This window comes from Penicillium odoratum (assembly GCF_028828045.1).
Source record: "Penicillium odoratum strain IBT 22623 chromosome Unknown utg000005l_segment0_segment0, whole genome shotgun sequence".
NCBI classification, from domain to species: Eukaryota; Fungi; Ascomycota; class Eurotiomycetes; order Eurotiales; family Aspergillaceae; genus Penicillium; species Penicillium odoratum.
In genome coordinates this window covers 372,159-385,109 of record NW_026643147.1, presented here as the reverse complement: position 1 = coordinate 385,109, position 12,951 = coordinate 372,159, and the positions used below count along the sequence as shown (strand labels likewise).

Here is a 12,951-nt window from a genome sequence, read left to right as displayed (position 1 = left end):
GGAGATTTGGAGGGAGAAAAAAAGAAATGACAAATGAATTGAAGGTTGAAACAATGTAGCGGGGGCCTGAGGCTCCCTAGGTTTGACCGTCTCCGCCTTTCGGAGATCCTAGCAAGAGGGGAGATAAGCTAGACCAAATTGCGTGAAAGTGAAGAAGTGAAAGATGATGAAAGAGGAGTTCACCTTTCTCGGTCGTGGGCGCGGCGGCTTCATTGGCCCGAAGCCGGATGCAGGTGATCTACAGCCAATCAGAGTGGGGAATGCGGGGCCTGGACGTCTGCTTAGAAATCCATTTTCGATCTCTTTCTACGACTTATAACTAAATAAGTTAAGGGATTTACTACTTTTTTTTTTAACGATTCGATTTTAATGGATTTGGGATCTTTGACCTCCTTGATTTCCCGGACTTTCTCCATATCTCTAGTTAAAGCCGAATAAATCGTGAGTCATCTTCGTATTTTCTTCAGGGTCTGGGCCCCACTGGTGTTCCTAAGCAGGATCAGACCATCCTTTATCCTTGTTCCGCGTGGCAAATGACAATGATCCTCTCTGGGACTGGGTACTTGTACTTGCTTAAACGTTTAAAGTTGCCTGAGAGGTTAGGTCATAAAGTCACCTCCATTTACTACAGTACCCAGTAGAACCAGTGCTCCCTACTCTGGAGTCTGTACAAAGTACTCAAAGTACTATAGGGCTATAGCTCCCCATGCAGGCCTACATCCCGCCGATCAGCTTATCGCTTATCAGTTCTCCATTACTCCATGCTGACTGTACGTCAGCATCAACATCGTTTAATTTAATTTAATTATGATAGTACTTTAATTTAATATGTCGTTACTATTGATGGAATGAGAAATATTAACTGACTGATCTTTATGGAATTATATTTGATTTTCTTGCGAGAATTGCTTTATACTGCAGCCAAATATATGGTTCGCAAAATCCGGTCACATGACCTGCTTCTCCCAATCTGAACCTTCAGATCATCGCAACCACTTTCTCCGCATTCTACACGTGAGGCCCAAGCTACAATCTAATTTCACCTTCCGTTCTTACACTTTCTTTCTCCTTTGGGATACTCGTCTCTTCTCAATTCTATTTCCAAAGTCTTTCGATTATAGCCATGTCGGACGTTGCAGCCTTGGAGGCGGAGGTCAAGGAATTCAAACTTCAGGTAAATGGAAAAAAGCCTTGCCCCCATCCCGTCTAAGAAATGTCCCGCTAACCCACATCCTGTGACAGCTTGAAACTATCCAGTCTAGCTTGCAGGTAGATCCCGATAACACAGAACTGCAAAGTCTCAAAACTGAACTCGAAGAACTTATAACCCTTACCGAAACTGCCATTGCCGAACTTGCGCCATCTGCACCCATCGCATCTAAGCCTCAGCAATCCTCAGCCAAGAACGCATGGTCAAGAGAGCCTGGTCCCGGAAAACCGGCCACCGATCACGATGAAACCCCACCTGCGCCTGTTTCGTTCGCTGTCAACGATAATGTTCTGGCCCGCTGGGTGTCGGGAGATGGTTCATTTTATCCGGCGCGCGTCACGTCTATCACAGGATCATCCAGTAACCCTGTTTATCTCGTGTCGTTCAAATCCTACGGCACTGTGGAGAACTTGACGGCCAAGGACATTCGAGCCGTCTCCGGCACTGATTCGCGTAAGCGCAAGGCTGATGGCACTCCAGGAAGCTCGGCGTCGCCATCACCCGCTCCGCCATCCTATTCCAATGTGATCTCAGCCGCAGCCGATATCAATCCCACTTTGGCCAATCAAGCTCGCAATGAACCCAGCAAGGCCACCGATGGGCCAGCTCGGCCCGCCAAGGCTGCGCGAAAGGTCAAGGCGAACAAAGAACTGGAGGCGGGAAAGAATAAATGGCAGGACTTTGCAGCCAAGGCCAAGGGCAAGACCAAGATTGGCAAAAAGGAGAGCATGTTCCGCACGGGCGATGGAGTGAATGCACGAGGTAAGTCGGGAGGGGTACCCTACACTTTCCTTCTCTAAAGCTAACTTGAACTCCTTAGTGGGATTCACTGGTTCCGGACAACAGATGCGCAAGGACCCTACTCGCACCCGTCACATATACCAGCAGACTGACGAGGAGGGCTACTGAACTTGCGTTTTTCGTCCCGGTCCCTGTGCCACCCAAAATAAGATACCCTCCCCTGTGGGGCTGGACTGAGCGGATACTCATGGTTTCATTTTCTGAAAATATTCCCCTTCTTTCCCAGTCATTATGGCCCGTGATGTTCCCCATCGCTAACTGGATCGGCGATGCAGATAAAGCCATACTTGTATTTTCCACCCTCGGAGTTTCTGTGTTTAGAGTCTGGTTTTAGAGCGGGTTTCATATTTACGAAGTGATCTTAAGATTTTTCCCTTACATGCTGGGTAGATGTATTCTGACTTTGATAGTTGAGTATATACCTCTATTGTGCAGCCCTGAGACTATCAGTCCGGTCTTTAACTGCGGCAGATGGAACATTCCGCTCGGATTTTGCATCATATAAATGATTGATTCCTTCGTAACATGAACTTCATCGCTTTAGGTATTTGAATTATCGAGCGGTCGTCATTTCTACCTTGTTTGAGTTCCGAGTACCTCTATCATAGGAGGTATTTGACCTCTTAAGCAAAGTGCTGTGAAAGCACATATGGTTCGTAACTTCAAGATTGAGTTGGTCACTTACAGTGTGCCAACCTGTGCATCGATGTTTTCATCCAGATCAAAGCCGACAAAAAAATACACGATCCTTAAAAATTTAGAGACATGTGAGTTTTCCATGGGTAATGCATTAGCCGAATGCATTAAACAGACTGTATGAACGGACTGTATGGTACGAATGTACCATTGTTGATATCTTGCCCTTTGCCTTGATAGCGCCATCTGCTGATATATGACTCTGTCGTTCCTTCACCACCGTTACTAGTAGCATACACTCCGACGAGCGTGCCTGGAAATTCGTCAGTAAGGAAACATGACATAGGTTTAAAAATGTAGTAGCGTCCATAACCATTTTGGTAGCAATTTTTTCTGAACGGAGACTCATGTAAAATAGAAGAAATTTACCAGTAAATTCGCCATCGCCTCCGCTCAAAATCGTTGCAGGTGCTGTGCCCATGAGCTCAATTACCCCGGGTTCCTTCGATGATGCAGCAGATAGTGCGTAATGAGTCTCGTTGACCGCATCAATATGTAGTCGTATAGGTGCATCCAGCCAACTCTCCGGCAACGTTTTTATGACGGTTGGCAAGGTTCCATTAAAGTTTCCTGCTAGGGCGGGTACATTTGTGACACGGAATCGTAAATGGGGAGCTAGTTTCGCCTTGTCTTTTGATCCGCAACAGCTCACAGGCAAGAGCACAATGCCCAAGTCAAGATGCTGTGTTTGCGTGAGGAAAGCCGTCACGCCAACCTCCTCCTCTTGCACTTTTGGCTCAAACGAAATAACATCGACACTGAAACTAAACAAGGTGTCTGTTTGTACACGCATGATGAGACTCAGTTCTTCTATCGTTGTCAGCGGTTCGTTGGACGTGATATTTGACTTCGACGGACGTAGCCGAAGAGAATTGAGATGACCCTCAGGAGAGACTGCGAACGCATCTTTTGGTGGGAATCGCCAGTATAGAAAATGTGGTGGGATCGCTGATCCCGGAGGAAAGTCAATGATATCTGGATCTTGAATAAACGGTCCACTTCCTGGTATTTCTCTCGTCTGTGGTGGCAGTGGCCAGCCGCTCATTAAGCCGCGGACTGGCTGTAGAACGGGCCATTCGCCCTCTTCCCATGTTACGGGAAATAAGACAGTCTCACGACCCATTGGATAGTTTTCCCATAGAGGTCCAGATCTTGTGGCAAGGGCGGAGCCCCACCAATATCCAGACGCATCTTGAAACAGTTCTGCGTGGCCGACAGTCTGGAAATACTCGGTAGTGTTGGTGTTCGTAAGAATGGGATTCGCTGAGTAGCCCTCATAAGGGCCCCAGATATTTTTCGAACGAGCGATGGCTTCGTGGTGTCCCAGCTCTGTTCCACCTTCGGCAATCATGAGATAATAGTAGCCGTCTTTCTTGTACATGCGCGGCCCCTCGGGAATATATTCAGTGAAGCCTTTCCATATAATGCTTGCTGGGCCGAGGGCACCCGTCTCAAGATCAATGGTCTGCTGATGGATGCCAGAGAACTGGATGTATGTCTTCCCGTCCTCGTCCCAGAACAGGTTTGGATCAATGTCAATCAGCGGAAATACTAGCGGATCGCTCCACGCACTATTATCATATGGGTTGCTAGTCGTGAAGATGAACCCGGTAACAACGAACGGCGATTCTGGAGTGTATGATACTATTGCGTAGAATTTGCCATCGTGGTACCGAATGGTCGTTGCCCAGAGACCGCCGTTTTGGACAGTAGTATTTCCAATCTGGGGCACTTGAGATGGCCTAGAGAATACGTGACTAGAGAGCCTCCAATTTACCAAGTCCTTGCTGGTGTAGATTGGCATTCCCGGAAAGGTGAGAAATGATGATGTCGCACAGAAGAAGGAATTGTGTTCCTCAGCCACGAAGATGCAACTTGGATCAGAGTGCCATCCCGGCAGCATGGGATTTGTGTATGACGAGTTTCTGCTGGTCGACATTGCTACGGCTGGTAGGATAAATACTGTGCCGATGATTATCTCTAGCAGGTACAGATACATATTGGAAGGAGGGAGGGAGGATCGAAATGAAAGTAAACGAAATAGGTCTCGTAGAGCGCTTCTGGGAAATCAATAAAGGCCATTCAGATCAGACTCTCTCAAATTAGTGATATGGCAGATATGAGATAGGTATTTATGTTTGTTCGTGCACGTATATACTCCGATATCCTTGCTTTAAAATGTTCACCGTGTTTCAATTGACCCCTAGACGGATCAACATTTGGATTTATCCTGATCTGCCTAAATGCAATAAGAAATTCAGGGAATAAAAGTGCGGGGAAAGACCGCCATAAGCTGCCCGACCATTAGTCTACTTTATGTTTAATTTCTTAATTTCGGGATTCATTCTATGGGATTTCACTTGAATGTGCAATCGTATCCAACTTGAAGGTCAAACGGACCGCAAATGTGCAGCAGGAAAAATTTGTTACGTATCGCGACGTATAGCATGCTGAGGCCGAGTGAATAATTTGGTCGTGTGAAAAATAATGTTATAGGCTGATGTTTGTGCAGAGGTCGGTCCTCTTCGAGCTAACTCGACGCAACAACCACGCCTTAAGCCATAAGGAGTGATTGAATGTAGCCTTTTCAGTGGTAATTGGTCCAGCACCCCCCATGACGGCTAAATATTGCTTTGGATCCTCCAAGGAACTTACAAAGGAGAAAAGATTGTCCTTGGTGGGATCCCTAGCGGAGACATCTCCGCATTCATCAAGGCGTTTTGTCCGATGGAAAGTGGAGTAATGCGAAGTGAAGGGTATGGAAGCGTTCGCAATAAAGCTCAAGCTTGCGACCCCAACGCGGCCACTATGACGAACAATTATCTTAGTCTTTGTAGGAACACACCGAAGCTAGTACAGAAGTTAATGCTAAATAATCAATACTTGTAATTTTGCATTCCTTAGACTAGAGGCTATCCGCCGCTCCTACCTAGCACTTGAGGTAGAGTGACCAGTAATGTTTATAATACATCTTTTACTATATCTCCTTCTTTGTGTGTCTTACATACTAAGCACTTGAGTCGTCCAACCATTCTCCTACCCAGTCTCCTACCCAGTATTCTACCTTTTTTACTACGGGATTAGGTGAATAAAAAAAAGACTCTTCAAATGCATCTGTAGGAGAACACAAAGAAAAGAAAAACAAGAGAGAAGTGTTTACCCAAGAAATGTAGGGGAAAGGGTTGGAGATTAAATTGATTCTTATTACGCGGCCTGCTCAAAGTTGGAGACGAAAATCCTACGTTTGTACATCGCCCCCGGTAGAAACCTTCCATGGCTAGGGAGAGCCAAGTCAGAGGTAGGAAGCACCATGCTGCTTTTGCAAAAAAAAAAAAAAAACCTAAGCGGCTGAAACGTTTGCACTATATCTGAACGGATTCGTCCGTGCTCTTACCTCATTTAGTTTCAGTGAGACTACTCCAGTACAGATACTCAGAGAAAACCATTTTCCTGTCAATGCAGGCGCAGTTTCTCTCCGCAGTAAGGCAACTTTCACAGTGTCAGTGGTAACTACTTACATATTGATTGCGATCTGCTTATCCGCCAAGAGCGGTTGTGTCACTCTGCCTTAAGAGGAGTAGACCCCAACAAGTACTAACATGGCTGATGCAGCAGCCGATTTAATTTCCCCATTGAGACGTCCAGGTACCTGTTTCAAATGAAATATATCATTAGCCTTGGCTCGTTGCCAGAATTGAAAAATTTATCTGAGCCTCTGATTCAGGCTCTTGGTGGAGAGAATGGTTTGCTCGCCAAGGGAAGTTGGGGCCTAAAGAGGTAGACCTTGTGTTTGGGGGACTTTCCGCTCTGGAAGCAGCTTTGGATAGAAACAAAAAGGGAGTCAGTGGATTCAAAATTATGATACGGCCTCAAGAGTAGTAGATCTTTGAGGCTTAGCGATCTTGCGTGTCCCTATACTTTGTATTTAAGCATTGAAAGGTTACTTAGTACTATCTCAAGAATTCTATGAAACACTGTCACTGTCTAGATGTGCATATATTCTTCTATTTTTGACACGAGCACTATGAATTATAATCGGATATTTAATGGTTCATCATGGCCATCGTCAAATTGGGATTTGAGTGCCTTCGCTTCGAAAGAACATTCAAATACCTGCATTCCAACGGCGACCAGCAACGGCACCACCATCAACAAGTATATCTGTGCCGGTGATGAAAGACGAGTCCGGGCCTGCCAAAAAGGCGACAACGCCGGCAATATCACTCGGCGTACCAGCTCTCCGAGTTGCAGACATCTCGATCAATGCTATCGCTCCGTTCTCGCCTTGAAGTTCCCGTCGACCGGCTGCGGTTGATATCACACCAGGACTGATGCTGTTCAGCCTCGCACCCTTGCTACCCCAATGCCGTGCAGCACCTTGCACGCGAAGTTGATTTCCTCGCTTTGCCACTGTATATGCAACATGGGGATGGGAGGATTCCAGAGCAATCTCATCATGCTGGAGAAGCCGTTGCAGATGGGACTCCAGACCTGGTGACAAGCGAGCAAAATTGCCCGCCATACTCGCCACACAGATCAAAGAGGTGCCAGCGGAGGCGACACGGAAAAAGGCGTCTATCAAATTCGCTGTACCGAGCAGGTCCACTTCGTAAATCTGTTCTCCTGCGGCGGATGCAGGTGAGACTCCAGCCGTATGGACGACAGCGAAGATCCTCCCAATTTTGGCAGCGGTCAATGCCAACTCTTCCACGGATCATAGTCGGAAATATCGACCTGGTGCCCCTCAACATCATATCCATCATCGCGAAGACTTTCCACAGCAGCAGATAGATTTGTGCTTGAAAAATCAGCGATTAGCAGCCGATATCCATTTGCAAGGCGCCGTGCAATGCTGAGGCCCATGCCACCAGCATCAATGATAACCTGAACGTTGCATTCCGGTTTCAATGCAGCCATCGAATCGATTGGTAGACGTTGTTGATGGTGTATGAAATGGGCACAAAGTGAATGGAAGCCTCTTCAGCGTAGATTTGAGGATGCGCATCGGCTATCAGGCTGTAGGTTGTGAAACTATAGGAGATATAGCAATCAAGATCCGGGTCTGAATTAAAACTTCGAATCTGAAGTAGGTGGGCTTCAGGGCTGTGATAAATGTTTTTGTGGAGCGTGTTTTCCCGGGGCTCGGAATCATTTTCGGGTTCGGATTCGGGTTCGGGTTCAGTCTCTAAATTCCACAGAGTGCGCTCCATCGGCTTTGAGACTAAGCCTCTCTTCAGAAAGCTCCATTTAGTAATTGGATGATGTAAGCCTATAGTTCTATAACTGCTTAATTCTAGACTCCATCTAGCATCGCTCCAGACCCTCCGGCAGCTGAGCAAGATTGCGCTGTCACCCGCATTCTACACATTGTAGCTCTCGAATACGCTGTTTGATCGTTCATTTAATGAAGTCATCATAAGTCGACATAAAAGCCAAGGATTTGTTCGGCCAACTATTCTCTGCGGCCAGTAAACGCTGGATAAACCTTTTCATGGAATCCGAAGATCTAGCTGGATGGATGGTGGGTAATATCTGATCGTCCAAAAATTTCTAGACACTTCTGCCTGTGCAGGCGTTGAAGGCATCTGGAAGCATGACGCATCTCAAGTATTATTATTGAGTTATAGGCCGAAGAGGGCGGGAACACAATTAGCTCACTCAATATCTCCTAATTCCCGGATATGTGACTGCGTTAAGAGGCGTCGCACTGCCTAGACTTAGAGTATTATTGAATCGAGCTGGTAGCCAGCCTCAATATGCACCCAGCCTGTCTTGAGGGAGACTGTCGGCAAAATTGACCTTGGCAGACCTCTCCAGTAGGCACTGTATTCATATCTAGGATGCGAAATAACAAAAGAAAGCCTGCCTCCCTTCAAACGGGATTTTGCAACCAACAAAAACGGACAGTATTCCTCAGTCTACATAAGCGCCCGTGGACCTTGATAATATCTCTCCCTCGGAATCAAAATGTGTTATCTCAGTCAAATCTTCGTAAGCCTCGCTCTGAGCATTTCTTGCAACATCTGCAACATATTTGATAAGCACGTCATCTCAAACGATCAAAGCTCAGAGCCTGGTAACAGGATCCCGGTTGTTGATCGAAACAGCCCCGATATCAAAAATGGATTTGGCGGAAATTATGTTCCCGAACAGCTGACTTCTATCTGGAAATTGGCTTGAATAGACAAATGAATGTTGATATGGCAATAGTAAATTTGTCTGGATTGTGACAAGCTATCACAATAAAGAGTCAACCGCAATCTCCGACATCAGAATTGATATCCAAGACGAGCAGGACACAGGCCGCCATGACCTTGCCTCTGGAACAGGTGGTAATTTCCGGTATCTCTCTTGGCGCAACGATGGTTTCAGTAAGATCACGAGCCTTCAGCTGCTTCGTCGCAGGGACCAAGTGATCTGGGATACAGTGAGAAAACTCGGGTTTGACTGGTGGACTTCGGATATTACTGCTGGTCGAGGTGGAGACTTCTTGCATCTTGTGTGGAAGCACTGAGTGCACCAATTTGTTTTTTAGGCAGAGAATTTATTTGAGTTTCAAAGGTTGATTTACAACCCAAAATTAAAAGTGAAGACTAAGTAAATCTTTCAAAGGGCTGGCTTTTCCTCTCCTGCACCCTCCAAACCCGACATGACATGGCCCAGGATTATGAACAGCCACAGGCCAATGATGATGTTGCTATGCCGCCTGCAGCGGTTAGAAAAGCTCTTTATCGGATCCGAGAGCGGTTTTGCTTTTTTTCTGCTGTTGGTGATGGCTAGAGCCTCGTGCGGGGTTGTGGCTGAAAATAAGGCAGGAAAAGGAGCAACCTTTCGCCCAGGCTGATTACCCTTCTACTTGCTCTCTTGGGTTTTTGACTTCTCTAATTTCTATTGTTGAAATTTGAGCCAATCATGAATGAACTGGACCCACGACTTTATACTATCGCCTGGATAGCACCACTCGAAATCGAGGCCCAAGCGGCTATATGCATGTTGGACAGAAGACACGAAGGACGGTTTCCTCTCCAGCGTGGAGACGACTATGTATTTCAAGCCGGCGATATCTGCGGACACAACATTATCATTGCCACGCTGCCAGCGGGTCAAGAATACGGAACAGGATCCGCCGCAGCATTGGCCAGCCAAGTTAGGAAGTTTTTCCCCAATCTCTGGTTCGGCTTGCTCGTGGGTGTAGCCGCCGGGTTGCCTAGATTAACGGGTCCCTCGCCTCGCGACATCCGACTAGGAGATGTCTTGGTGGCGTTGCCCGAGGGGGAGAGTGCTGGCTTAATTGCCTATGACTTGGGCAAAGATACTGCAGAAGATGGCTTCCAGCTTCTTCGAGGCGGTCATGTCTTAGCGATGACTGAGACCGTCATAAGGTCGGCGATCGGCAATATCAGGCTTCACGCACCCGATGATGTGAAATTGTTTTCCCATTTTTACGAGACAATAAAAGACAAGCGACATGCTAGTGGTACATTCGCCGATCCGGGGCAAGATGCAGATCGACTCTATGAAACCGACGATTCAGGAACAACAAAACCCCAAAGCAGAGAGCGCAGGCCCGATGATATACGCACACGCGTTTGGTACGGCCTGATCGGCTCAGGAGACAAGCTCATGAAGAATGCAGCCAAGCGAGACGCGTTGAGAGACAAGTACGATGTTATCGGCATCGAGATGGAGGCAGCTGGGACGATGAACCGCATCCCTGTCGGTGTTATCCGCGGAGTATGTGACTACGGCGATGAGCACAAGAATAAAGCCTGGCAGCCATACGCCGCGGCCATGGCGGCTTCTTATGCCAAGGCAGTGTTGCAGCAAATAGGGCCTCGCAAGGGATACGATGACGAAGCGCAGCGTCCCACCCGACGAGGTAGGTCATTGAGCTAGCTTAGACACCACTGTGGATACCAACCATTTTTGCTAGTCTGCCACATACCTTTCAGACAAAACAAAAACTTCACAGGGCGAGAACCTCAAATTGAGGAGCTTTGGCGTATGTTATTCACTGAAGAGAGGGAGAGAGTCGCCGTGGTGGGACTAGGTGGCATGGGAAAGACGCAGACGGTACTCGAACTTGCATATCGAGTAAAACTCATTGGAGCAATACTCCATATTCTGGATGCCTGCGCAAAGCATGCCGGCTTTTGAAAAGACCGCAACGGAACTCGTCCAAAAACTTGGTATCCACTGTGGTGACGGCGACGACCCCAAAGAGGCTCTCCGTACATATCTATCTTCAGAGGCTGCTGAAAACTGGCTGCTTATTCTTGACAACGCAGATGACATGGAAATGATCCTTGGTTCGCCAGGCAAGTCGACTGGCCTCTTTGATGTTCTTCCACGAAGTCCAACTGGACGGACCCTCATAACCACGCGGTCTTCACAGATCGCTGTTTACGCCGGAGGCGTGGAACTACTAGAGCTCACGGGAATGACTTCGAAAGAGGCCACTCTGTTCCTGGGAAAATCTCTAGTGGATAAGACTCAGATCAGGCAGGTTGGCGATATTGCGGAGCTTCTGGAGAAGCTCGCATATATGCCTCTGACGATGGCACAAGCGGCAGCCTATATGAACATGAACAAGATGCCTATCATTGCGTATTTGCGACTCTGCAACCACACAGATCACGATATGATCAACCTTCTCAGTGCACAGTTGCGCGATGAGACACATTACAGCAACACACAGGGCGCGGTGGCGACGACATGGATAGTATCTTTCAATACTATCTGCCAGACTGATCCAACCTCCGCCCGTCTTCTTTCGTTCATTAGGTGGATAGAATCAAAGGCAATTCCACGGACCATCTTTCCTGAGGCTGAATCTGATTGGGACCTGACGCAGGCGATAGGGTTGCTTTGCGGATATGGTTTTCTCAGCTGGCGAGAGGATGGCCAAACCCTGGATATGCACAGCTTGGTTCATCTGGCACTAAGGTTCTGGCCTAGTCAACATGATGAAGGTTTCATGACAGAGATGAATGCTATTGAGCATCTTACTCGGATATTTCCGTGGGCCGAATGGGAGAACAGGTTACTGTGGCGACAATATTTCCCACATGTTCTTCCTCTAGTGCAAAGTGTCAAAATGAAGCAAAACACAGGAAGAGATGTTCTAGGAGATAAAATTGGGAAATGCCTGCTACAAGATGGTCGTATAAAGGAAGGAGTCGAAGTACTACAATCAGTGGCGGCAATCCGGGAGAAGATATTAGTAGAGGATCACCCTGATCGGCTCGCCTCACAGCATGCGCTAGCGAGTGCATATGAAGTCAACGGCCAGGTCAAGGAGGCGGTCGCTCTCCTTAAGCATGTGGTGGCTATCCGGGAGAAGATATTAGCAGAGGATCACCCTGATCGGCTCGCCTCACAGCATGCGCTAGCGAGTGCATATGAAGTCAACGGCCAGGTCAAGGAGGCGGTCGCTCTCCTTAAGCACGTGGTGGCTATCCAGGAGAAGATATTAGTAGAGGATCACCCTGATCGGCTCGCCTCACAGCATGCGCTAGCGATTGCATATATATCCAACGGCCAGGCCAAGGAGGCGATCGCTCTCCTTAAGCACGTGGTGGCTATCCGAGAGAAGATATTAGCAGAGGATCACCCTGATCGGCTCGCCTCACAGCATGCGCTAGCGAGAGCATATAAATCCAACGGCCAGGTTAAGGATGCGATCGCTCTCCTGAAGCACGTGGTAGCTATCCAGGAGAAGATATTAGCAGAGGATCACCCTGGTCGGCTCGCCTCACAGCATGAGCTAGCGAGTGCATATAAATCCAACGGCCAGGTTAAGGATGCGATCGCTCTCCTTGAGCACGTGGTGGCTATCGAGAAGACATTAGCAGAGAATCACCCTGATCGGCTCGCCTCACAGCATGCGCTAGCGAGAGCATATAAATCCAACGGCCAGGTTAAGGATGCGATCGCTCTCCTGAAGCACGTGGTGGCTATTGAGGAGAAGATATTAGCAGAGGATCACCCTAGTCGGCTCGCCTCACAGCGTTCACTAGCGAGAGCATACGAGGCCAACGATCAGTTCGAGCGGAAGTCTATACACCGTTTCAGATGGCGGGAAAATATTCGCCAAACTTAACGGCGTGACAAACGTAGGAGAACCGCTACCATTCAATGAGCTGATCTTTTTGTTCTTGAGCCATTCTTGATGGCAAAAATCCACTTAATCCTATTGGTATGCTCAACTACATAAGAATCGTGCATGTTCAATCTATTTATTT

General features: G+C 47.6%; 5 protein-coding genes across 5 annotated transcripts; 2 read left to right on the top strand and 3 right to left on the bottom strand.

The window, feature by feature from the left end:
• Positions 1-1,123: 1,123 nt before the first annotated feature.
• On the top strand, positions 1,124-2,119 carry N7520_005670 (tudor domain-containing protein; the record flags this gene model as incomplete). Its single annotated transcript, XM_057139604.1, has 3 exons — positions 1,124-1,174; positions 1,243-1,972; positions 2,031-2,119. The coding sequence occupies 3 exons, from the start codon at positions 1,124-1,126 to the stop codon at positions 2,117-2,119; spliced, it is 870 nt and encodes a 289-aa protein (XP_056993610.1).
• Positions 2,120-2,801: 682 nt separating this feature from the next.
• N7520_005669 (uncharacterized protein) lies at positions 2,802-4,646 on the bottom strand (the record flags this gene model as incomplete). Its single annotated transcript, XM_057139603.1, has 1 exon — positions 2,802-4,646. One exon carries the CDS (start codon positions 4,644-4,646, stop codon positions 2,802-2,804), a length of 1,845 nt encoding a protein of 614 aa, XP_056993609.1.
• A 2,166-nt stretch (positions 4,647-6,812) lies between these two features.
• Positions 6,813-7,624, bottom strand: N7520_005668 (oxidoreductase, short chain dehydrogenase/reductase family; the record flags this gene model as incomplete). The annotated part of the gene is made up of 2 exons (XM_057139602.1): positions 6,813-7,409; positions 7,457-7,624. 2 exons carry the CDS (start codon positions 7,622-7,624, stop codon positions 6,813-6,815), a joined length of 765 nt encoding a protein of 254 aa, XP_056993608.1.
• Positions 7,625-8,957: 1,333 nt separating this feature from the next.
• Positions 8,958-9,203, bottom strand: N7520_005667 (uncharacterized protein; the record flags this gene model as incomplete). The annotated part of the gene is made up of 1 exon (XM_057139601.1): positions 8,958-9,203. The coding sequence occupies one exon, from the start codon at positions 9,201-9,203 to the stop codon at positions 8,958-8,960; it is 246 nt and encodes an 81-aa protein (XP_056993607.1).
• A 416-nt stretch (positions 9,204-9,619) lies between these two features.
• N7520_005666 (uncharacterized protein) lies at positions 9,620-12,809 on the top strand (the record flags this gene model as incomplete). The annotated part of the gene is made up of 3 exons (XM_057139600.1): positions 9,620-10,586; positions 10,660-10,709; positions 10,818-12,809. The coding sequence occupies 3 exons, from the start codon at positions 9,620-9,622 to the stop codon at positions 12,807-12,809; spliced, it is 3,009 nt and encodes a 1,002-aa protein (XP_056993606.1).
• Between the last annotated feature and the right edge of the window lie 142 nt (positions 12,810-12,951).